The 25,833-nt window shown below is 54.4% G+C and overlaps 1 protein-coding gene across 1 annotated transcript in view; it reads right to left on the bottom strand.

Moving 5' to 3' along the window:
* CACNA1E (calcium voltage-gated channel subunit alpha1 E) overlaps positions 1-25,833 on the bottom strand; it is a 130,907-nt gene that overhangs the window by 32,679 nt on the left and 72,395 nt on the right. Inside the window, exons 9-21 of the mRNA XM_063406612.1 lie at positions 24,438-24,541; positions 12,475-12,590; positions 11,453-11,506; positions 10,991-11,116; positions 10,518-10,727; positions 9,087-9,199; positions 8,772-8,884; positions 8,494-8,625; positions 8,102-8,174; positions 6,667-6,784; positions 6,309-6,376; positions 4,605-4,702; positions 666-722 (exon numbers count right to left, since the gene is read on the bottom strand). Coding sequence (XP_063262682.1) covers positions 666-722; positions 4,605-4,702; positions 6,309-6,376; positions 6,667-6,784; positions 8,102-8,174; positions 8,494-8,625; positions 8,772-8,884; positions 9,087-9,199; positions 10,518-10,727; positions 10,991-11,116; positions 11,453-11,506; positions 12,475-12,590; positions 24,438-24,541 — 1,382 coding nt within the window. The remainder of the gene's footprint in view (positions 1-665; positions 723-4,604; positions 4,703-6,308; positions 6,377-6,666; positions 6,785-8,101; positions 8,175-8,493; positions 8,626-8,771; positions 8,885-9,086; positions 9,200-10,517; positions 10,728-10,990; positions 11,117-11,452; positions 11,507-12,474; positions 12,591-24,437; positions 24,542-25,833) is intronic.

Here is a 25,833-nt window from a genome sequence, read left to right as displayed (position 1 = left end):
TTCAGAAAGCATCGGGCTGATGGATGACCAGCCCCAGCAGCCTCGCTGCTGCCCTGAAGCTTCTGGGAGCAGCCAGCATCCTGGCTTGCCCTATCCCAGGCAGGCAGGGACCTCCTTCCTCTTGTGTCACTGCCTGGGGACACCTTAAATACGGGCCAAGCCCTCCTGCTGCATCCAGGGACCTTTCCTCGCCTCTCTCCCAGCACATCCCGGGTAGAAAGCCTGCCCTGAGGCTTGAGGAGCAGCGGTTTTGAGTGTCTGAGGGGCAAGGAGCTGCACTGGGCTTCTGGGCTATGCCACAAAACCTCTGCAGCATGGTAAAACAACACCCTGGAGAAGACAGACGTGCCCTTCCCGACACCCCCGCGGCACAGGGAAACATCCAGGAGCACACAGGGGCACGGGCACTGCTCACACCCCACGGCACACCCACGGGCAGCGAGCAACAGGCACCGGCCGCACGGCGCCGCATACGGGGGATCGGCACACAGCCGAGGGGAGCACGGGGCACACGGACGCACACACACACACACACACACACACAAAGAATTCCCGCTCCCACCCCTGCCAGAGAGGCCAGAGGGGAGCGGGGCGTGCCCCGGCCCCGCGGACGCACAGACAGCACAGGAGCCACAGACGGACACGCGCCCCCGCCGCCCACATACAGGTGGCTGCTGCGTGGCTCCCACATCGACATGTGGTGTCTCCTCCGCCTGTCTCTTCTGCGGAGGAAAAACAAACGGGTTCAATCCCCTCCTCACAACTCGTGTGGGCAGCGCAGAGAGCTGTCCCCCCTCCCTGGGCAGCCGGGCAGCGCGGCAGCCTCATCCTGGCCCTGCACATCCACGGGCACGCCGGGCACGGGCTGCCCACGCTGACACTCTGGGAGCCTTCCCCACACCATGCACTCGGAGAGCAGTGCAGGCGCCAGTCCCTCAGAAGCTCTGAGACATCCTCGGGTGTTTAACAGCTGTCTCAGACTGCTCAAACTCACTTCTCCCGAGAAACATGTGGCAATTGGGAAGAGGAAGCAATGCACCAGGCCAGCCCTGAGCCGCTCAGAGCCATCACCAAGAACTGGTGCTGCCCTGGGAACGTGAAGTTCCCCAGCAAACAAAAGGCACAAGGCCAGGTTGAGGTGCCACAGAGCTCCTGTCACCTGAGCAGCCCACACAGAGCATTTTAACAGGGCTGGCAGCGTCCTTCACACACGTTGGCAGCTGGAGAGATTCCAGGCTTCAACCTTTGTGTCAGCATAGAAAAGATTCAGATATACACAGCTCCAAGAACACGGTCCTGAGATACGCAATCATACAAGCACAGAACATCCTGAGTTTGAAGGGACTCACAAGGTTCACTGAATCCAGCTCCTGGCCCTGCACAGGACAACCCCAAGAATCCCACCATGTGCCTGAGAGCACTGTCCAAACTCTTGAGCTCTGGCAGGCTTGCTGTTGTGCCCACTTCCTAACAGTGTGAAGACATTCCCCCTTGTCCTGTCCCTTGTCAAAAAACACCTTGTCCAAAGTCCCTCTCAAGGTGCTCTAAGGTCTCCAGGCTTAACAACCTCAATCCTCCCAGCTCCTCTCACAGGACTGGTGCTCCAGTCACACCGATGATTACGGTCTCCACGGGGCATGGGAAGGGCACAGTGCCAGGCTGGAGGCAGGGCTGGAGCTGCAGGCAACACCCACGGCGAGCGGCTGAGCCTCCGGACACATCCACACAGCACACCCGGCAGCGGCACCTGCCAGCGCCCATCTAGTGAGCCACCTGCACCCAGGTACAAACACAGAGCCCCGACGGGCACCACAGCCACCCACAGCATCCCTGGACACATGGGAGCACCCATCCATCCCTGCACAGGCAGGGCACCCACGCCAGGCCGCGTGGAAACGGGAAATGGGAATCCGTGTCCACGCACAGCCGAAGGCAGGGCCCGGCTCTGAGCTCCCGGCCTGCCTCCTGTGCCACTCTGAGCTCCCGGCCTGCCTCCTGTGCCACTCTGAGCTCCCAGCCTGCCTCCTGTGCCACTCTGAGCTCCCAGCCTGCCTCCTGTGCCACTCTGAGCTCCCGGCCTGCCTCCTGTGCCGGCTCTGAGCTGTGGCCTCCTGTCTGTGCCGGCTCTGAGCTCCCGGCCTCCCTCCTGTGCCAGCTCTGAGCTCCGGGCCTCCCCTCTGTGCCGGCTCTGAGCTCCCGGCCTGCCTCCTGTGCCACTCTGAGCTCCCGGCCTCCCCTCTGTGCCGGCTCTGAGCTCCCGGCCTGCCTCCTGTGCCACTCTGAGCTCCCGGCCTGCCTCCTGTGCCGGCTCTGAGCTCCGGGCCTCCCCTCTGTGCCGGCTCTGAGCTCCGGGCATCCCCTCTGTGCCAACTCTGAGCTCCCAGCCTGCCTCCTGTGCCAGCTCTGAGCTGTGGCCTCCCTCCTGTGCCGGCTCTGAGCTCCCAGCCTGCCTCCTGTGCCGGCTCTGAGCTCCCAGCCTGCCTCCTGTGCCGGCTCTGAGCTCCCAGCCTGCCTCCTGTGCCGGCTCTGAGCTCCCAGCCTGCCTCCTGTGCCGGCTCTGAGCTCCTGGCCTCCCCTCTGTGCCAACTCTGAGCTCCCAGCCTGCCTCCTGTGCCAGCTCTGAGCTCTGGCCTCCCTCCTGTGCCAGCTCTGAGCTCTGGCCTCCCCTCTGTGCCGGCTCTGAGCTCCCAGCCTGCCTCCTGTGCCGGCTCTGAGCTCCTGGCCTCCCCTCTGTGCCAACTCTGAGCTCCCAGCCTGCCTCCTGTGCCAGCTCTGAGCTCTGGCCTCCCCTCTGTGCCGGCTCTGAGCTCTGGCCTCCCCTCTGTGCCAACTCTGAGCTCTGGCCTCCCCTCTGTGCCGGCTCTGAGCTCCCGGACTCCCCTCTGTGCCGGCTCTGCTCTGCCTTGGCCACCGCTGCGTTGTCCCCGCCGTCCCTCCACAAGCTCAGCCTCACCAAAGGCACACCAAAGCTGAGGCTGACTGTGCCATGGAGCCCAAACCGTGGCACGGCACTGCCCGGGCCTGACCCCAATCCATCCCGGTGAGTGGGAGGAGATGGAAGAAAGCCCTGTGAATATCAGTCCCTCCCCGTGAATATCAATCCCTCCCCGTTCAGTGCCACCAGAACAACAAGGAGAGGTTGAAAAGATCTGTTTTTCCGACCAGCTCTATCTGACAATGACTCAAGAGCTCTATCAGGGATGTGCAGTGTGGGCAAATCCTTTACTGCCCTAATATATTCCATCTCCCCCTCTTCCTCTCCCCTATCTGCCCATTCCTCAGCCTCTCCTGCAGCCTAAAGCTCTCTTTTCCTTCACTTTATTCAACACGTTCCCACTGGTATCCAGAAACAGAGCCAACACGCAGACTCCACCATCTCTCCCCTAAGCGCCCCTAGCACTTGGGCAGACACGGATTTATCATGAACATCCCATCAGCCCCAATCCAGGGTGAAATCTGGGGCTGCTGGGGGATCAGGCAGGTCTTACAAGCTCCCCCATTCCTGCGGGCCCTAAAACCATGCAGGATGCAGGACCACAGCATCCCACCAGTGCCAAAGCAGGGAGGGGGCCGTTCCCAAGGCTGCCTCTGACCCCCCCAGATCAGCGCTCGCCTGAAGACAGCAGTTTCTCTCAGCAAAATCTGCAAGAGATTCTGCCGTGCACAAGCTTGGCCGGGTTTCAAAGCATAACGAAACCTAAAATTCCCTGGGAAGGGATTCTATTAAAAAAAAAAAAAGAAAAAAGGAAAAAAAAAGAAGAAGAGGAAAAAAAAAAATAATCCCTTCAGCTGTACTGAAATGTACTGTTTTGGGAAACAAATCAAAACGCCTCGTTCCAATGTTGACTTTGAAAGTTTTATGTGATTTAGACCATATGACACCGCAAAATAAAGAGAAAAAGGCAGCTAGGAAGGAAAAAACCAGGATTTTCTCCTGCTGAAATGCAGAGACAAGGCTTCTTAACACCATGCTGGAGGTTTATGTGGTTTGGGGCTTATTTTTTCTCACCCAAATCAAATTTTTGTACAATCAAACATGGTTTCACAAACCTGCTCCATCTTTCCTAACTGCATTCCCTCCCAAGGAAGGAGCCCGAGGGAGATTTGTGACACCACTGCTCCCTTCTCCCCCAGCCCTGGCTGCTCTCCTGCAGCTCTGCCATGAAGAAACACTCCCCAGGAACAAATATCACCCCTCCTCAAGAATAACTTGAGATACCTTCCTCCTCCCCAGCCTCCTACCACCAGCCCTGAGTGCTTGAGCTCTATATTTGGGGCAGAAAGCCTCTTTTAGCATATTTTTGCTATGCCCAAGCACTGAGGCTGCAGCTCGGTGCAGAGGTTGGCAGTTTCAGGACCTCCCTGGAGAGCTGTTGCCCACGCTGTCACCTCTCTAAAAGCACTGCTGCTCATGGGGAGCACACTTCCAGACCTCCACCCATCCTCAGGAAGATGCCCAGAGAGGGAGTCACCCGATGTGGGGACCCCTCTTCCTTGCTGGCAGCCCTCCCAACCAGCCGTGCCAGGCTCTGCTGCAGCTGTGTGCCCTTCCAAGCCTGGCTGGGCTCGGGGGGTCACCGGGGCGGTGTTGGGGAGTCACTCACTCGATAGCAGGCATGTTTGGGGCAGACATGGGGCTGACTTCTTTGGCTTTCTGAAGGGCGTGCTTCTGGTTAAAGGCCTCCTCTTCCTCCTGCTCATCCTGGGGAGAAAAGAGGGGCATTGCTCAGTGGGGTGTCAGGGTCCCGAGGGAAAGCTCAGCCATGGGGAGCAGTGAAGGATGTGCAGGGCAACCCTTGATGCCAAGGCTTGAGGGATTGAGGGGGACTTGTACTTCTGATACCTTGGAGTGGCTACCTAGAACAGAGGCTAGACAAGATTAAGAGAATAAAAGTGGGTATTTATTGAAGGCCTTCAACAGGTACACCTTGGGCAGTCAGAAACCTCACAGAGGGGCTACACCCAAGATGGACAGTGGTCAGGAGTTTTTCAGACAATTTTAAGTTTGGTCCGTTTACATATCAGGGGTTAATCTTCCAGTTGAGGCTTCAGGTAATGAAGTCATATTCCCCCAGTTTGCTCCCCCATAATTCACTTTTGTTTATACTTTTCAGGGCCTGAGGCACTAGGGTGTCCTTGAGTTTCAGGCCTCGAGGGATTGGTTTGTCTGACAAACTAGCTAACTGTTAGTTAACCAACACTTTATATGGAGTTCAGAGTTATGCAGTGAGCAACACAGGGTTTGAAAAATATGAAGGTTAAAATCTTAAGGCATCACTTGCACAGACACTTGATTTCCCTTGTGCTGTGGGGATGCAGGTGCCCCACCAAATCTTCCCCAAGGCATCAGCGCTGCTTAAATAAGTGAACCCACCCCACTGCAGGCAAGAGCAGGGCTGAGCATGGTGGGACAATCCCAGACAGCGCAGACCAGCTCAGCCCTCCCTTCTTCACAGCCACAGGGGCCAGACAGGCATCCCCCAAACAGAGCGGGAGGTAAGGCATCCATGAACGACCCCGTCGGAGATCGGATTGCTTTAATGAGTGTGGTTGTGTCTCCGGAGCAAAGAATGTCATTAGGAGTCATTAGCGAGCATTCAGCCTTTTCAAAAACTCAGCGCTCTCTTAATTGATGCTGCTGGTACCCGTGGGGCTCTCCCATGCCTCGCACCAGCCCCTGGAAGTGCCACCCGCACCCACGCACCGTGGGAGGACCCCTGTACACACCCCTCAGTCAAACTAGCACCACACCCTGTTTCAGGTCAGATTTACACCAGCGTGGTGAGCCCCAGGGATGTGAGTTATAGCACAGGCCCCACAAAAATCTGTGCACCACAGGATCACTGGTCTGCTCCAAGGAGCGGCAACAACCCTTGCAGCAGCTCTCTCCTACTCACCATTATCCAGATGGTGCCCCGACAATTTAGTGTCCCCCAAATATTCCCCAGCATGGTCTTAAAAGCAACAAAACACCAGCCCAAATTGCATCCTAAATCACATCTGCTGCCCTGGAGGCAGATGGGGAATAAATATTGACACCACTGGAAAATGCTTCCCCCTCCACATCTCCAGAGTGCTCAGGATAACACTCCCCACACCAGGTCCCATCCAGCACATCAGGGTTATCTCCGTCTGACTGATGGCAAACACAGCTGGGGAGTTTAAATGGAGAAAGAGTTACAGCCATCCTTGAGGCGTGGGTGTTCCTGGGAAGACCAGCAGGTTCAAGCATTTTCCTAAACCAAAGCCTAAATGGTTTTGCCCCCACTCACTCCACAGGAGAAGGAAAAGGAGCAGCAGGAACGTACCTTGGTGAGCTCCTGAGCGTTGGCCAGGTTGTCCACGGCGATGGCCAAGAAGACGTTCAGCAGAGTATCTGAGAGCAGCTAAGGATGCACAAGCCGTGTGTTAAGGACATGTGTATCTGCAGCTCCCAAGGGAGGGTGGCCAGCTCGGCCAAAGGCACAAACCCCTCACCCACCCCACAGAAACAGCCCTCAGGGCCCCTCCCCACAGCTCCTGCCCTGCCTCTGGGACACCCAGCTCTGTGGCGGGTCTCCCTCAGCCGGGAGGGGAAGAAGGAGCAGCAAGCAGGGAATGGAGATGCCCCCCGAGAGGGAGAGGAGATGGGGCTGTCAGCACTGGAAGCACAAGCCCGGTGGATACAGTTCCCAAACAAGGTGAGGACGATGAAGTAGATGGAGGACCACATCCCCGAGCGCACGCCTCCCTGCGAGCGGATGCCGTTGTACATCACCTCGTTCCAGTCCTCGCCTGTCAGGATCTGCGGGGACACCAGGCAGCAGCTCTGTCACCCGCACCTCCCTGCTGGAATTCTCGACCAGCCAGAGGTTTTTAGCTCTTCGAGGGTCCAACACACCCCAGCAACTTCTCAAAAATGTCTTGTTAATAATTGCAAGACGGCTTGATTAGATGGGTTTTGAAAAAGTGAAGGGTTTTCATTAAGGTAGAAAATAACAAACTGTACGAAACAAAAAGCACAGTGCCAGGAAGGCCTTTTGCACCTCCTAAGACACCCTGAAAAAGCCCTGAGCACCTCTGCACCCCCTCTTAAGTATTTAATGTTTTAGGAGGGGTTTTGGCTTGCTGCACAATAGAAAATAGTTCCATTTCTGAGGAACAGCTACAGAGACCAACAGGTGCCTCTGTGCTGGCGCTGAGCTGATGCCTGTGAGAGAAGAGCAGAAGGTTCTGGTGCTTCTCCCTGAAAAGTCCTGAGGTGAAACTGAAACCCTTTTCCTTAAATGGAAACATCTTGCTGGGGTGGGAGGGGTGCACTGCAACACCTCCCCATCACCTGGATACGCCACCAACATGCAGGAGACCCCACGCAGTGGATAACCCAGCTCTGCAGCACCTGAGGGAGATCCCACTGGACACTGATGGCCAGAAAAACCCTTCTTCTGGCCCAGAGATGGGGCTCCTGAGAGGCATTTAAAAAGATTTTATTCCATCTTCAGTCTCATTGGGAACAGTGGGATGGTATAGATGTTACAATTCATGCCACCACAATCAGAAGCCAAACTATTTCTTAATTACATTATAAGCATTTCTTGGCCCACCAGCTTTTGCCACACAATGCTACTAATGCCTCTAAGCTAATAATCTAAAAATACTCCTTGTGGGTCCTACTACAATGCGTCTTTCACAGTTCTATTTCTCAAAAATATCTAGTCTATTTGCAAGGTCATCACTTGACACTTGTTTCCAGTTTAATTTCTCTCTCAGCAATGTCTGTCCTACCCCTTCCTAAGGTCAGCATTTTTTATCCCAAAGTTTGCATACAGATGCACAAGACTACGTGAGCCTTCTGTCAGGCTTTGAGAATTCTCTACAAATCCTTTCCCCACAACTGATGAGGATTTAAAGCCTCCTCAGGAGAGTTTTGAAACTTCATCTTCTGCAACAGAGGTGGAAGAGTTTCCACCTCTTTCCATCCACTTTGTTGTGCAGGAGAGGGAGGAAACAACAGCTGATAGAGGGGAACTTTTTTGGTGTGAAGAACCCCTCCCAGCCACAGAGGAGTAAACAGGTGGTCCCAAGTCTCTCTGCTTGAGCCTCCTGGCAGCCCAGCTCCTACCTGAAACACGGTCATGATGGCTGCAGGGAAGGTGTCAAAGTTGGCCGATGGAGTCCCATCCATGAAGTTAAACCTGGGAAGGGAAGCAGGCGAACACGAACAGGATGAAACACAAGGTCACCAAAGCCATGACTGCTGTGGTATCAGTTCTCTTGTGTTTAGGAGGATCTTCTCCCACTCCAGAAAAGGTCTCCTGAGCATTTGATGCCAGAAACCAGAAGGTGTCCTGGCTAGAGGGACCCACACAGCCCAAAGGCAGCCCTCGAGCAGGGATTTTCATGTGGGAGGAGACTGAGGCAGAAGGCTACAGTCTTGCTGGGCCCCTAAAGAGGGTGTCATCACTTGGCTTTAACACCAAGGATCCCCTGTTTCTCAGCCCTGAAATGACATACCTGCCTCCAAACAGCTGCATTCCCAGCAGGGCAAAGACTACAATGAAGAGGAAGAGGAGGAAGAGCAGACTGATAATAGATTTCATGGAGCTCATCAGCGACACCACCAAATTCCTCAGGGATGCCCAGTACCTAGAAAACAGAGTTAAACAGAGATATTGCTGGAGCACTGGCAGTGATGCTGACTCCATCAGCAGGAGAAGCAGGAGTGACTGGATCTGGGCTGCAGCCAGTCTGAGAGGGAGGATGGATGGCAGGCACTGATGGTGGATACGCACTTGGTTATTTTAAATATCCGCAGGAGACGAAGAGCCCGTAGGACACTGATCCCAAAAGAGGTTCCTGGTCTGAATATAGCCCAAACCACTTCAAAGATGCTTCCCACTGTGACCTGAGAAGCAGACACAGCTACAGGTCAAAGACAGGCTCAGGATGGGCTGCTGCAGGGAATCTTAACATCCCCGAAGACGAGGCTTGCACCACCCAATCCAGGACCTGGTGTCTCAGGCTGTCCTGGCAGAAAGTGCTCCCTGCCCACTGTGAGGGCCATCCTGATCTCCCCCCACACCCACAGCATCCCTGGGGCCACTCACCCCACAGTCGAAGCAGTTGAAGGAAGAATGGAAGTAAAGGCGTGGCCCCATCCCGTACATCTTTAAGGACATCTCCAGAAGGAAGAGCCCAAGAAACAGGAACTCTGCATAGTCTGGAAGACAAAACCCAAGCGGGCTTGAGTCACTGAGCTGTGTGGAGCACGCTGCATGCACCCACCAGCTGAGCATCCAGCACACCACAGAGATGGGACAAGTCAAGGACCATGCTCCATACCCAAACTCTCAGGGCTTGGGATGAGGGAATTTTATCTGTGAGGAACTAAACCATATGTAACAGGGCATCAACCCCACGAGCTGATCCTTCAGGGAAGATGCACCAGTGTCCCAGGGGATTGTGAGGACCAGACATGGCCAGCACAGAGCAGAGCATCTCTTTGGCATTAAAACACGGAGGCTGAGGAGCCTACAAAGGGATCACCCACATGACACCATAGGGGAGTATTATCAACCTGGATTAAAATCATTGCATGGCTGGAATTTGGCCAGGCAAACAGGCGAACAGCCAACAGCCAGAGAAAAACCTTCCCAGCTATTTCATGAACATTTAGCAGGCAAGAGCCTGGCTCTTCACCTTTCCCAGAAGATGATTCTCACCACGACCAGCTGCTGTACCACACCGCAGCGTGCTGGGAGCCTGGCAGGCCTGAGCCTACTACTGCAGATTTGGGTAGAGCTGGGGCTTGGCAGGGACATTTTCAAGAGGAAGGATAACACGTCTGAGGAAGCAGCACTGTCCCCCCTGCAGCAGCTCAGGAGTGACACTGTAGGGCTGACCACGCTGCTCTGCAAGAGCCCACGCTGCAGAGGACATGTCTGCAGTGCTTCCAAGACCTGACCTTCTGCCCTGGCCCATGCTGGGCTCAGGGAGGCTCCATAACTGGGAGCCTCCAGGCCTGGGAGTCCCTCACCATGCTCTGCAAAAAGATTTTAACCAGGGTGTTCTGCCATGACCAGTCCCATCCCTGCAAATTCACGCCTTTCCAGCAATGGCATGTGCACATTCAAAGGTGCTTCTCCAACAAGTTTTCCATCACCACTGTTCACAATTTGGGGATAAACTCCACTGAGACTGGCAGTGTTTCTCTTTCACAACAAACACGTCAGATCTGAAGGACACAATGCCAGCACACTCCTCCGTGTTTGCTCACGAGGCTGAGACAGCCCTCAGTGGCCATGGGGCCAAGGGCAAAGCTGAATTAAATATCTGTACGTGGTGGTTTGTTACCAGCAGTGAATGGAGCTGAGGTTATTCCCCATCCAGCTCCACACCAGCACGACTGTGGCAGGACTCCTCCCTGTGTGCCTTGAAGGAAGCAGTGAGGGTGTGCTGCAACCTCCAGCCACTGGAGATAAGAAGGTTTTCCCTGCCCAAGCAGAGCTCTCCCACCTACGCCAAGCTGAGGGACTCACAGAGGAAGTGGGTGAGCCAGGCTGGCTGGTTGTGATGGACGATGGCCACGCAGGCAGTGTTGAGAGCCACCAGGCTCAGCACGATCCAGTAGAAGACCTGGGATTTCACCATGTGGCGAACGGAGATGCGCAGGAGCCGCTCCTTGTGCCTCAGGTAGGAGGCACCGTCCAGCCTGGCGCCTTTGAGGCCAGAGTGACCCGAGGGGTTTCCTAAAGGAAAAAGAAGGGCAACAAGGAGTTGGGTGCCCCAGCCTCTCCTGCAACATGAGACAGGACAGGTGGCTCATGGACATTGGTCTTATGGGGCACAACTCATCCAGAGGATTTTTATGTGGCACGGGGGGCAGCAGGAGGTTTGCTGCTAGACGAGCAGAGATGGTTGGTCTGTGGCACTCTCCACGTGATGGGTGTGACCCTGGGGACCCGATCAGCTGGCAGAGGTCTGGGGGAAGCAAGCTGCAGACTGCACTGACCGAAGGTTGGTTGGAGAGGTCTCCTCTGCGCCAGCCTCCGCTCGCCCACGGAGGAGATGTCGACACAGTGCTCGTCCCCCGACATGGCATCCGTCCGGTTCCGCTTAATGGTGGCTCGCCTGAGCACTGGGAAGGCAAAAGGAACACTGGTGGAGCCCCAGTGGCCCAACTCTGTCAGCAGCCAGCTCGCTGGGTCACGACTGCTCAGTACTCAGGTCTGGTCACAGCATGGAGAGAGCCAGGTGATCCTAGTTCAGAGCTGTCCCTCGTGAGGGATCAGGCACCTCCCAGCCTCCACTCTCCGGAGTTTTGGTGTCAATCCACCTCCCCTCCCCTCTCCCTTGGGCTGCAGACCCCACTGGAGCATCCCCAGACCTCCCATCCCAGCTGGAGGTCTGAGCCTCCAGCTCTAGGCAGGCAGAAGGAAGGCCAGGCAGATTTCAAGGGCATTGCTGGTCTTACCTTCTAAAGCTGAGGTCCCCGAATTTTTGTTCTCTTCAGCCAGCATGACTTCCTCTACGCAAAACACACAGTTCAGCATCAGGAGACAAGGCACTGTCACGTGTCACTGCCTTGTACCTGAGAACATCCCCCAGCCCAGGGGCAGGCTCTGGATTGCAAACTCTTACCAAGCATTGGTTAAGGGCCCAAAAGCAAATTCTGGAGGGTGACAAGTGGCAGCTACCAAACATTGCATCAGGAAGAAGGATTGCTTGTGATCGGCCCTTCTCCCTCCACTGTCATTAGGCTCATGAAAGAAGCTGAAAATTGTAGGCAGGTCTGGGGCTCAAGCAACCCAGCCCAGGGCTAAAGCTGAGGTTTGGTGCTCAAGACTCATTCAAGACACCCATCTTTTCCAAGCCTAAATGCTGCACAAAAGTGTAAATCTTCCCTTCCCAGAGTGAATGCACTGACCTGATTCCTGCAAGGAGCAGGCAAGGACATGGGCTGTGGCAGTTTGGGAACCGACACCCACGGGCTGTCATGCCTGGTGTCAGGAGGAAGCCTGAAACCACCACCACCCCCAGCCCAGGTCCAGGAGTCCCAAGGTAGGAACCAGTAAGTTTATCCCCTCCAGATGGCTCCAGGAGGAGATTTAACTGGAAAGCCCCTCTCCCTGTTCCCTGCTTTTCCCTCCCACTGCCCACCACTGCAGGGGACTCCAGCAAACGCCAGGAGAGAGGGAACCACGGCAGAGCACAGCTGACAGCCGTGTTGCTCACAGACTCCCTGGAGATGCGAGGTGCTTGGTGCACAGAATGTGACAATTCCGTGCCAAAGGACACGAGGACTCACCGCAGGTTGGTGATGTCCTTGCTCACAGCCTGGCGGGACCATCACACCAAGCTCACCCGTGCATCACCCTGTGAGCACCTTGGACCCTCCGGGGCTCAGGGATTCCTCTCCATCCCCACCACCCCACACCACCAGCAGTCTGTGGTGCCCGCTGTGCCCCCAGGTGCCCCCCTGCCCCCATCCTTTACCCGCTTTGTCTATCCAAGCCCGGTAGCCGTTGAGCTCCCGCTCGATCTGCTGCTGGCGCCGCAGCTTCATGAAGGCTCGGCGGTTCTCCACGCGCTCTCGCTCTTTGGCAAACTCCCTGGGGAAGGGCACAAGGCAGGGCTGAAGGGCAGCAGGATGCCCAGGGGGCTGGGGGACCACGGCAGAGAAAGCAGGGACCGAGGCAATTGTGAGGACATGCACAGCCATCCCCAGCCAAAGTGTGGCCAGAGGATGGGTGAAGGATCAGGGAAGAGGAAAGCAGGAATGGATGGATGGATGGATGTGAGCCAATGCCCTGCTTGATTGCCCACTCCTGCACACTCCAGCTGGGAGCTGCTGCCACTCAGGGAGGATGCTCCCAGTGCCACCCAACTCTAGTGCCAGCTCAGCTTCTGTGTGTCCCTTCAGAGAATAAAAACCAGGCACTGTGAGGAGATGGAGGAGGGAAGGTCCTGTCCCTTGCCTTCACCCCTCCTCTGAATCCTTTTCCTTTCCCAGAACTTGAGACATGCCTGTCCTCCTCTGGATCTCAGGGTCTCACAAGAGCTCCCCAGGTGTGATGACCAGCACAGAGACTCCCTGCCCCATCCCCAAGTCCCAGCATCTACAGAACTCCAGCCCACACCCTCAGCCCATTCCCGGACCCAGGACGCACCGAGGGAAGCGTGACAACAGACAGCAAATGGCACTGTGAGAGGAACATCTCTCTCCCCAGAGACCAGCAGCAATCTGAGGCTTCAGAAAACAAAAACTGTTCCAAAGAACGGAAGGAGCTGGTCTGTCTGCTGCAGAGAGCGTTCAAGTGCATTACCCCAGCTGAGCTATTACACCCTGATGCTGTGTGGGCTTTTGCATGTGTGTGTGTGTGCGTGTGTTTGTGTGGAAAGCCCAGAATGTTCCCTGCATCTCTTGTTTGAGATCCCCAGACAATTCAAGCGCTTTTAATTCCACCCCAGGAAGGTGAAGTTTCCTGCCGCTCTGGCATTAAGTGTCAAATGACTCCCCCTCCAGCACTGGCTTTCAGACTGAAATGAGACCTTCTTCCTGGGGCAGGGAAGCAGGGGGGCAGGGAACAAAAGGCAAGGAAGAGAAAAGCAGCCTAAGTGAAGGGAAGGAGGGTGGGAGGTAATGGGGGAGAAGGAAAGACCTCCCCAGCCAACAGCGAAATGCACTCGGTTTTGGGCATGCCATGCCAAAACACCTCCTTGCTCTAGCTGGAGGAAAGGCAGGAGAATTTTGGCTGGTCTATCACCCCTCACCACCCTTTGTTTGCAAATTTGGGATGTCAAAGAATGAGAAGACGCTGTTTGGAGTCAGAGTTGGAGGGGAAGTTGCCTGTCCTCCTCTGGTTTGGTCCTCTGCTCCTCCCAGCTCTGTGCCACGGACCATCATTCCATGGCAGCACTTTTCCCAGACCCATAGATATCAAATCCTAGAATGATTTGGGTTGTAAGGGACCCTAAAAACCATCTCATTCCTCGCCATGGGCAGGGACACCCTCCACTACCCTAGGTTGCTGAGAGTCCCATCCAACCTGGCCTTGAACACTTCCATGGACCTAGGGGAAGCTACAGCTTCTCTGGGCAACCTGTGCCCAGGTTCCACCACCCTCACAGGGAAGAATTTGTCCCTAATATCTAACCCAAGCCTGCTCTGTCGGTGGGTAGCCATTTCCCCTTCTCTCGTAACTACATGGCCCTGTCCCCAGTCCCTCTCCAGCTCTCTTGAAGCCTCTTTAGGCACTGGAAGGGACTCTAAGGTCTCCCCAGAGCCTTCTCCTCTTCAGGCTGAGCAACCCCGACTCTCTCAGCTTGTGTGCAGCTGGGAGAACTTGGGAAGCTCCTCCTGATGTGTATCAGCTGGGAACCTGGCTGCTCTCTGCTCTTTGCCCATCCCTCTGTCCTCCAGCTCCTCCTGCTGCATGCCAAGACAAACCATCATCATGTGCCTACAGTGGCACACCAGGAGGACCAGCTGAGCCTCAAGCCACCTTTTCCTGCAGAAGGGAATGAGGGCATTGGAAAAGACCCTCCTCAAGCAACACTTTCTCCCCAGCCAGCCCTTTTGCCCACGGAGCACTAATTTCCAGGAGGCTGGTGCCACACACACTCAGGGACGAGGTCCATGCAGCTGCGGCAGCGTCTCCGAGGGAGTCACTTCCCACTCACTTGATCCCTAATGGAGCTTAATTGCTTTTGTCCATTAGAAGGAGGAAAGGGGTGGCAGAAAGGGGAGGGGAGGGGGAAAGAAAAAGTTAAATCTCAACTTAATGAATTATTACATTTCAGAGAGACACGTTGCCGAGCAGGGCAGCAGCGGGGGCTGGTGACATCTGAGAGTGGGTAGGCGATGCTGACAGATCAAGGATTGCTCAGAGCCAATTTGCAGCAGCGGGTAGAGATAATACTGTGTGTGAGTGAGAACAGGGCCAGCCACGGTGACTGACAGCTGCTTGGGAAGGCTCCAAGTCACAGGCAGGGCAGCCTGGCATCGCCCAGAGAGCGGGTGCCTGCCTCCCAGTGAAGGGCTCTGCTCCTGCTCCCTTGGGGTTACATCACCAGGGATGGCCCAATTCTGCCCTGCAAAGAGCCCAGGGCAGTGCTGCCTCATGGGGTCCCTGCAAGGGGGCTCAGAGCACCCCAGCAGACTGCACAGTCTCCACCAGCAACACCTCTGCTGCTTGTCCACCCGGGTCTTCTGGACCCAAATCCTGATGGCTACAGCTTGAAAACATCCACCCCTGACAGCCAAGATCCCTGTTGCCAACCTTGAGTCCTTTCAGCCCCTCTCTGCCCAGCCTCATGATGCCAAAGACACTCAGAGAGCTCTAGAGGCTATTGCTGAAGGCCCTGCTGGGGTTTGGGGATCAATGTGCCATCTGTCCTCCTGTCCCACTGGCACCATTCCCCCATACCCCGTGCCCAGCCCGCTGGGGTAACAGGAGCACAGCTTCTTTGCTTCTCCTCTGCCTGCAAATTCTCCTCCAGAGCCTTGGCATTTTCCTCATGTGGCCTGAGAGCATCTCTGCTCCTTGGGGACACCACCATTCCTCTCCAGGCCCACACAGCCACCCTCACACCAGGAAAGTGATGGTTTTAGTCCAAAGTTATCTGCTCTAGAAAGCCCAGGTTTGTTCTGAGTGGGACAACCACTTGTGGAAGCACACAGCTTGAAAATGGGTCCCCTCTTTAAAAAAAAAACCCAAAACACAAGAAAACAGGAAAAAACCCCAAACAACCAACTACAAGAAAACCAAGAGGCAAAAACAAGTTAAGAGGAAAGAGTACCACAGATACTGCAATCCATTTCTCTACTTTTTAGATCATCTTTGAGTTCCAAGCAGGTAAACAGTGCTGGTCACATCAATGTTGTGGCCTCCATGCTTTGAAACAACAAACCACCTATCTTCAAACCCATCAATTCATCACCTCTTGCCTCTATTAAAGATGCTTCCAGTAAATCAGTTAACAAATCAGCCTTAAAACAACTTCAGGAAGCAGAAAGGATAAGTTGGAAACCAGAGAAATACTGGATTACACACTGAAGAGGAGGCAGCAGCACCACTCTGCTATGAAAAAAAACCAAATATAATGGGATGCATAACAAGAGAGACCATCTGTAGGACATCAGGTAACACCACTGCTCTCCTCAGGTCTTGGCTCACAACTCCACTTCAGGTTTGAGCACCATAGGCTGAGGAAAAACTGCCTCTGAGACTCCAGGAGGGTGTCAGAGAAGGTTATGGGACAGAACTGGCAACAGACGGTGTGGCAAACACAGCTGAGACAGTTGCAGACCGGGGGGATCAGATGGTATTTACCCAAGAGGTGTAAAGGAACTGAAGTGAGAGTGTTGAACTGACTGTGCAGTCTGTAACCTGGAGCCACAACCTAAACAGACGGTGACAGGCAGAACTGGCACTGCAGACTGGGATTGCTGCACTGAACCCACGGCAGAGGCAGGAGCAGGGTGTCCAAAAGGCACAAAAACCTCTGCAGGGGGAAGGTGTCCTTCACAGGCCTGCTTTGAAGGAGACCACAAGTTTTTCACTGAGAGTAATTGCTTGATTTAAGTTCACTTGAACTGCCAGAGTCAAAGAAGATTCAAGGCCAGGCTAGACAGAGCTCTGAACAAAACTGGGCTAGTTGAAGACATCCCTGCTCATTGAAGGGGTCGACCAGATGGTTTTTAAAGGTCCCTTCCAACCCAAACCATTCTATGATTCCTGAATGTCTTGAGTTGCAATATATAATCAAAAATGTGTATTCTATTTCGTTTGAAACCGGTTGGGGAGGGGTTTTTTTATCTCTTGTATAACCCATCCTCATAACTCCAGGGGGCAGGTGCCTTCTGCTAATGGGCCAGCTGTTAAAACCAGCTGTGGCAGTGTTCTTTATCCCTTCCAGGACCCATCCTCCCTTCAGGGGATCTCTGCTGTTCATGGGCAGCTGTTAAAACCAGCTGTGGCAGTGTTCTTTATCCCTTCCAGGACCCACCCTCCCTCCAGGGGATCTCTGCTGTCCATGGGCCATCGAGGCTCCCTGCAGGGCTGATCCAATTCCATCATCCATGGGAGATGCTCCACCCAGGGGAGGAGCCCGGCATTCCCACCTGGATAAACCCTGGCATTCAGAGCCCAGCACAGCCTGTGTGCACTGCATTCCCACCTGGATAAACCCTGGCATTCAGAGCCCAGCACAGCCTGTGTGCACTGCATTCCCAGAGGAACACCAGACCCATCTCACCACCACTGGACCCTTCTACAGGATCATCTCTGCTCCAACAGAACCACATCTGTCACTCCAGGAGGACTCATTTTGGACTGCTCCCAACAAAGAGGGTGTCAGGTTGTATCTCTGACTCTGTCAGTGTTTCTAAGATTTGTTTGTTTGCTTGTTTTTTGGGGTTTTTTTTTTACTACTACATTTGTATTTTTAATATTCCTAGTAAAGAACTGCTATTCCTATTCCCACATCTTTGCCTGAAAGCCCCTTAATTGCCAAATTATAATAATTAGGAGGGAGAGGGTTTACCTTCTCCATTCCAAAGGAAGCTCCAGCTTTCCCTGGCAGACACCTGTCTTTCCAAACCAGGACACTTAACTCTGTGCTGTCTCAAGAAAGCCTCCTCTGAAGCACTGAGCGGTGAAGAGGAAGGCTACAGAAAGAAAGGCAAACAGGAACACCCCGTTTCTCGTACTGCCTGCCCAGCAGCCCTGATCCTGCCCGTGCACTCGGGCGGGAGCTCTGTGTCACCGCGGTGTGACAAAGCCGCCGTGGGAGCGCACAGCTGACGCTGCTGAGGAGAGCACATTTATAGAGCGCTGGCAGTCACACGAGCTGGGGAAGGAAGAGCTGACAAGCTGTTGGTGACAGGGAACGGTAAAACGGGAAGGAGCCGGGAGATACCAGCCCTGAGATTACCCATTACATCACCGTCCCAGTTAAGAAGGGGCAGATACTGACGGGTATCTTCTGCCTCACGGAAAACTTGTGGTTGTCCACCTGGATTTCTCCAAGGCCAAGTGTGCTGATACCAAACTGAGTGGGGAACTGCACACACAATCCTTCAGGAAGACCTGGACAGGCTGGAAGAGTGGGCTAACGAGAACCTTATGAAGAGAAGCTGTGGCTGCCCCATCCCTGGAAGCGTTCAAGGCTGGATGAGGCTTGGAACAACCCGTTCTAGGGGAAAGTGCCCCTGTCGATGGCAGGAGGGCTGGAATAAGATGATCTTTACAAGGTTCTTTCCAACCCAGGCCATTATCTGATTCAAATGTGAGGTCTTGGACATGTGAGAACAAAATCCAGGAGGGCAGCACGGGCTGGGATCTACCCAGATGGGGAGCAGCTCTGTGGAAAGGGACCTGCAGGTCCCGGGGACAAGTTCAGTATGAGTGAGCAGTGTGCTGCTGCAGCAAAGAAAGCCAACAGAGTTCTGGGCTGCAGCAACAAGGGCAAAGAGGAGAGCCACAAACATTCTAGCTGTAGACTCTCAATTTCATCATTTTTCCCACAGATAACACCACCAAGGTTTGCATCGCTATCCCACTGCCCAGAGAACTCTGTCTGCAATGCTGCACCAAAGGCAGCAATAGCACGCTCAGCCCACGCTGCAAAGAAGCTGCAGAAGGATGGCAGAGGGTCTGGCAGCTCCAGCAGCAAGGAGCAGAGATTGGAGCTCGAGATTGTGTTTCACTCTTATCAGGCAGGGCTGGCATGAGCAGCGCAGCTTCAATGCTTCAAGAGCCCCGGGCTTTGTTCACAATCACTCCCACTGGCTCATGCAGTGCTGGGAAAATGTCACTCCTCCCTTTCCCTCCTATGCTCCAGTTTTTATCCCCTCTGTAAGCAGAGAACATCTTTATAGTCTCCTTCTGCATGCGACTGCAACCCACCGATGAAAGGTGTGTGGTCAGTGCAAATGAGATGTATTATGGGGAAAAAAAAACCACATCAATTTTCAACCTTTCATCACATTAACTTCCCAGGAGCTTCCAGCACTCCAACCAACACCTTCTTCAGCCAACAGCAGTGCCCAGCACCCCCTTGCCAGGGTGGAGCTGCTCCTGGAGGAACTGGGCATCTCCAAAGCCACCCACCAGCTCAAATCGCTGCAGCCAGGGCCAGGGGACTGCTGCCATCAGCCAGGAGGACAGAAATTACCATAATCTGGAACAAACAGCTCCGAAAGCAATCAGTAAGCAAGCCCTGTCTGCTGAGTGCTTTGTTGAGAGGATCAAAACGGAGCCTTTTCACCCACAGCCCACAGACCACAGGCAGTCCACGGAGCAGATTTGCAAGGAAGCAGGAATAAGAGCAATTTTGAAGCAGCGGAGCCATGCTGGCAAATAATTTACCAGGAGAAATCAAAGGGGAAAGTCAGCGAGTCATCTTTTTGTTGTGGATTTTTTTTTTCTTTTTTTTCCCTTCTTCTCACCCAGCTGGCTGTAAGAGGAGTCATTATTCCCTGTAACAGCAGAGGATCTGGCACAGCAGCCACGCACGCCTCTTGTCAGGCAGCTTGTTTGCATGGGGCTGGGAGCCCTTGGCAGAAAGGTGGCCCAGCAGAGCACGGCACAGAGGCACTCGTTGAATATGGATGCCCACCTGCCTGCTGAATGGAGATGAAGGTCCCCAAGACTCCTTTGCCTGGCCTGGGTTCAAACACCACGGCGATGACAAAGCTCACCAGGACAACGTGACGAGCGCGGTGCATCCCATGGTGGTGCTGGGGGACGTGGGATGCTGGGGGCATCACAGCCCCCTCCTCGTGACACCCACTCCTCCATCAAAAAGGGATCGCAGCTACTGAGTTCCCAAGCACAACACGAGCGCAGACATTTCACATCTCATCCGAGCCACGCCTTGAGGTCCTAAACCGTTCCAGGAAAAAGCCGACGTGATGCTTCTAAGCTTCCATACTTCCAACTCTGTATTTCTTGGGCGTAGAACCACAGAATCATTCAGGTTGGAAAAGCTGAAGATCCTCAAATCCAACTATTAACACAACAGCACCGTGCTCACCGCTGTAGAACGTCCCTAAACGTCACAGCCACGTGCTTTCTGAACACTTCCAGGGATGGCGATTCCACTGCTTCCCTGGGCAGCCTGGTCCCATGCCTGACCATTCTCATGGCAAAGAACTTTGTTTGTTGACATCTTGCTGGGAATTTATGGCCCCACAACCTTTCCTGCATTGTGATGTGTCTCCACTTCTCCCTCCGTGAATCTCCGAGACATTAATCTTCTTCCCAGTTTTTTTTTTGGCTTCAAAGCACCAGATCCTGCTCAACCGCGTGGGGCCCAGGTTTTTGTGTGGAGCTGGCGAAAAGAACCCTCTCTCCATTGAAAACATACACTTGTTCCCTCAACACTCTTATTATTAATTGCTATAAAACTTAATTTTATTCATCGTTTGTTATGCATCCGAATTGGATAGGGAAAAAAATTCAAATTAACTGTAGTGAAAAGATTTCTGAAGATGGTACAGAAGGCTCCTGAAGGAACTGAAGAAAACTCTCCGGAGACTGGGAACTCAGTGCTAACCTAACCTGAAAGAAAGATCTTAAGACAAAGAAATCTTGCCAAATTGATCCTTTAATTATAACATTAGTCGTTTCTTTCAAAGGCTTAGTGTAAGAGCTGGGGGTGGGGGGCAGAAAAGACTTAAAGGGAGAAAAGACTTAACATCACCAGGATGAGTGGAGGCAATTAAGAGGATTTAAATTACTCTCTTGTTTGGTACAAGGCGCATAGATTTCATTTTTCTTGCCATCGTGCTCGCCTTCTTGCTCTGCCATTAGCTTCCAGGGGTCTTCTCCTTGGCTGGCCTGAGGGCCCAGCCTTCCCAGGCCAGGCAGTACCTCCTTCCACTCTGCACCCACTCTGCTACTTCTGCAGAGCAGAAATACCAGTGATTATAACAGCTCTGACACCCTGGAAAGGGGCTGCATGCACAAAACTGGGGATGGGGATGGAGTCTCCCAGCTCTCCACAGAAGGATGATGCTGCAATGAATGGAGGAGGGTGATTGCAAACCAGATTTTTTTCTGCAGAGGCTGTGGAAAGGGAGGTGGGAAAGAGTCAAAATGCAGCCTGTTTGGTACTGAAGCTCTGGATGAGTCCTCAGGAAGCTCTGCATGAGTCCTCAGTGCTGCACCTCCAAGCACAGCTTATTTTTTGTCTTCACTCTTTCATCTTCTTGCTCCCAGTGACAAACTGGACACAAGCCATCTTCTTGCCAGTAGGTGCAAAGCAGGCAGGGCCTGTGCAGTGAGCAGGACCCATCCTAGTGGCAGTGGTCACTCCTGGGGTGGCACTGCTGCCACTGGCATGTGACACCAGCAGCAGGGACAGGGCAGCACGGCCCTCGTCAGGTCTCTGCTGCTCCAGATACAGAGCCCAAAGACACATGTTCACATTGTTTTATGTGAGAAACAGCTGAGGAAAAAAAATCCCAAAACTCAACAATTTCACAAAAAAAGGGAGAGCAGATCTTTGCAAATCTCCAGCACGTGCAGCTCCTCAGGCCACAAGGCAGTCTCAGGTAGAAAACAGCTCCATCCTCACTGTCTCCTGCCAGGATTATCTCAGTAGCTCGTGTAGCTTTAAAAGCTGAGCAGTCACATCTCCTTGGGCTCCATACCTGCTCCCAAAGAGGAACAGGGCCAATTTTTTTTTTTTTTTCTTTTCCTGCTTTCAGTCAGAATTAATTGATCCGTAATTGCACCCACAGAGGGGGAAAGTTAATAGACACAGCAATAAATGCCAAAGCCACAGCAGAACTGGCTCCCCAAGCCCCTGCCTGGAGGAGCTCCATCTCCTCTTAACAGAGTCTCCTGCAATTCCAATGCGTGTGTGCCTGTGCGTATTTAGGGAGAAAAACTGAGGAGCCTCGCTCTGATGAAAACCATTTCTTTTCCTCTCCCCCATACTTTGTGCTTAAGGAGCAGATGGATCCAGGCTGTTTACATCACAGAGGTCATGCCTCAGCTTAACAGTTGGGGAACTGACTGCTGGGAGAGATGCTCATCGCTACCAGGAGATTGCTAAATCTGGGCTCCAGCAAACTTCTGCTGGTGGCAAGTGAAACGCACAAATGTCCTCCTGCAGCCTCTTTGCATTCGGGACCCAGCCCTGGGCTTGGGCTCTTTCCCCAAAGGGAGCCACTGCTGAGAAGAGGCGAGGGCAGAGGCAGCTCAGCAGCAGCTCCTGAGTGTGAACCTTGAGGAGGATGCTGGAAATCCCGAGTGGACCTTGCTATCCACCGGTGCAGATGGTGTGGTTTGCCAGGTCTCTGCAGGGAGGCTCCCAGTGGCCGTGATTTCAGCTGAGCACGGCCTGGCTTTCCCAAAAGCAGTGGTGTAACTGCCAGGGAAAGAATTCCTTCAGTGGAGGTGTTTCCATGGAGCTCATTCCCAAAGTGACCATCTCTTCTCAGTTCAGCACAGCCACGGGACCCATGGGGGTATCTGGTCAGGCCCTGCCTGCTCATCCAGCTGAGAGCTGGGCAATGGAAAGGTCACACCTCCCATCCCCCAGCAGAGCCAGGTGCTCTCTTCCAGCACCAGGGGACTGCAGTGAGTGCCAAAAGCAGGAAGAGCTCAGCAAACAGAGCAAGGAACAAGGCCCCTCCTGCTGCACTCAAGGACACACATTATTTGTGTGCACAAGTATCTTCTGCCTGCGGTCCCACTCCTCCACAGCTCCAGCAGCAGCTTTGGATGATTCACCCGGCCAAGGTGCTGCATCCACTGAGCCACAGAGGATGTGGCTGTGTCCAGGCAGGGGGACACACAGGGTGGCCTTGCCATGGAGTGGCAGAGCCCAGCTGGGCACCCGCGCTCCCCTCGCCCAGCCCTGCGGGGAGCTGAGCAGTCCTGCTTTACCCTGGATATCTGCCACGCCACAAGAGCATCTCCATTGCCAATTAGGCCACCCACCCACCAGCATCCTTCCCCAGTACAAACCCTGTTAGCAATAAACAAACAGTGGAAATGCCAGCCCGTGCCTGGGAAGAGTCCTAGACAACTGCATCCATCTCAGCGGGCTTGGGAACAGCTGCCTGGGGCAGTCCTGGTGCAGGCAGGCACCAAGCTGGGCCAGGGCATGGCCAGGCATTCCACCAGCCCTGCTGTGGTCCTCTGGCCAGAAGCTGGCTTGTGTCCCCAGGCTGCTTTCAGCATCACCCCAGCACCAAAAGCCTCAGTGTCCACACAACACACTACATCAACACAATTCAATGCTGTAATAAGAGCCTTTCCCAGCTTCCTAACTTCCCTTCTCCAGGCTTCTGTAGGAGAGCTCCTGCTTGCCACCGAGACCCAGCTGGACTCTGCCCAAATGCCCAAGCTGGATGTGGCATAAGAAATACAAATTCCACCCAGTGCTGCTTGGGTATCTTCATCCCCCATAAGAATTCCCTCTCTGCAAGGCAACACCAGACCCTGCCTGCAGCCTGGCCCCAGAGCCCCTGGGCTCAGTCACACCCCAGAATGGGGGCTGGGAAAATACAGCCCAAAACCAGATCCCCACCTGCCACTCTAGAAACTCCAGAAATCGCCACCAATGCACTTGAGCTTCCAGGGACACTCAGGAAAGGGACAGAGATCACCAAGGCCATTCTCCACCCTGACCTTGCATCTAAGGGCTTTCCATCCAGCCAAACCAGTGCTACGACAACTTTTGCATTTTGCCATGATGCGTAATTAGCTAAAAAATGGCCTGCTCTAGCCAGAACAGAGGAGCCCACATTTTCCCCCAGAGCAGGAGAGGGCACGCTCTCGTCGTTCAGCAGCCCCTGCCAGCAGCTGAGGATGTGCTGAGGCAACCACAGTTCATTGTCATGGAGACAAAAGGAGTTTTTGTCTCCAAACCCGGCTTAATGGCTTGGATTAAAACTGCCTTCCCCTTGGGAAGTGCAGGACAGGGACAGCTGCTTTGTCCCTACTTCTCTGTCTTCTGGGCTTATCCAAATGCACCCCAGGCACCCCTATCCTCACCAGTCTGCACCCCACCGGTGCAGGGCACATCCTCCTGGTCACAGCACAGAGGTGCTCTGTGTCACTCCCCAAACCCATCCCAAGCCACACACACCCCACCACAAACAGCCTGGACTCAAACACACTTTCACAGACACCCCCTCCCATGTCTCTTCCCTCCTGCAGATCCCGAGCAGCCAGAAGATCCCCCATGACCATTTCTCCCAGGGGACCAAAAGCACAGGATCTTCACCGAGGTGAAGTAACAGTAATAACAAATATCTTCAATGCTGTCCCTTTCCCAGCTCCCCAGGGAGAGAAAGAACCAAGCACAGCCAGGGAGCAATCCCATGCTGCGGGGCAGGCAGGTATGGAGGGGATGGAGGGACACAGGGACCAGCCTTAGTCCCACACAGAAATGTGTGACAGGCACAGCTCGGAGGGAATGACCACACTGCTTACCCTGACAGCACTCCCAGGACAAGGTTGAGGACAAAGAAGGATCCAATGATGATGAGGGGGATGAAGTACAGCCAGTTCCAGGTGGCTCCTAAGGCATCATTGGTCTGGAGGGGAAAGAAAGAAAACATGTGTGACATCACCTTCAGCACAAGCGACAGGGCAGAGGGAGGGTGTGTTAGCTTCAGTGCTCCAGGCTGACCACACCAGGCTCCTCAGGGTGACGTGGCCATGCCTGCCAAGCCTTGGTGGGCACCCTTCCCCACCAGAAGAGCCTTGGCACCCCTCAGCACCTTGCACCAGCCATACTCTCCAGTCTCCAGTCCTCATCAGGCAGGACCGCTCTCCTCCTCCCCTTCCAACCATCCCTGCAGAGACTGTAAGAGATGGGTAGAGCTGGAGGTGCAGGGTCCTGCAGCCCAAAACTGGGGTGCTGAGGCGAGGGGTCACCCTGAGCATGTTTTTCGCAGCAGTTTGATTCAGGGCTCCCATGGGGGGAGGCTCCCACTAGGATGGGGCAAAGCAGCCCCACGGCAGCAGGGCCCGCCAAGCACAGATTTATGGGGTGCCTTCAGACCAGGGAAGGTGGTGTCTAAAGAGGCAGCCGAAGTTTGTCCCTTCATGCATGGTGGGGAACCTCCAAACAGGCATTTTGCTGCTGGCATCATCACTAACACCTTGCAGACACTCTCTCACCACAGGTACACCTCCCAACACCAAGGAGCTGAGACCAGGCGGGAGCGCTGAGCGCGGGGCGCAGCCCGACAGCTGCAAAGGCTCCTGACGAGCTCTGCTCAACAGCTCCAGACATTAATTTACCAGAGGTTTTAATAAAGCAGTGCCCCTCTGTCCCTCCCAGCTGCCTCCCAGGCCCCATTTGTCCTCTGGTGTCAGGCACGGTGCACATGACGCCGGGCTGAGGGTGATGCGGCAGAACGTGACTGTCTGGGGGAGGTGGTATCAATCTTCTTGCAATGAAAGGCTCTTTCTCTTTTCTCTCTCTTCCCCCCTCTCCCTGTGCTAATTAAGCCCTCATCTTCATCTGAGTCATTGGCACCACGTCTCCTGGTCGGCCAGTGCAGGAGCTGAGGTAGGGCTCTGCAGCGGGAGAAGCGCGGCTCCAAGGAGGAAGGGAAGTCACCGCGCCGGAGTCTTCCTCCAGCAGGAGCTCAGCTGGGCGTCCCCATCGCCCTGGCACCGAGCTCGAGGCAGGAAGGGTGACACCAGCACACCCCAGCACAGGCACTGACCACAGCTCTGGGTGGGCAGCGATCCCAGTGACAAAGGGCACGTGGCACGCAGCAGCCGCAAGGGCTCTGGAAGCATCTGGAAGGACTCACTGCTCACTGATCCCAACCTCCTCCTTTGGTGCTAGGGAAACCACACGCATCCTCTCAAG

Source organism: Prinia subflava, chromosome 10 (assembly GCF_021018805.1).
Source record: "Prinia subflava isolate CZ2003 ecotype Zambia chromosome 10, Cam_Psub_1.2, whole genome shotgun sequence".
NCBI classification, from domain to species: domain Eukaryota; kingdom Metazoa; phylum Chordata; class Aves; order Passeriformes; family Cisticolidae; genus Prinia; species Prinia subflava.
The sequence above is the reverse complement of the archived record's forward strand: the minus strand, read 5'-3'. Positions and strand labels throughout refer to the sequence as shown.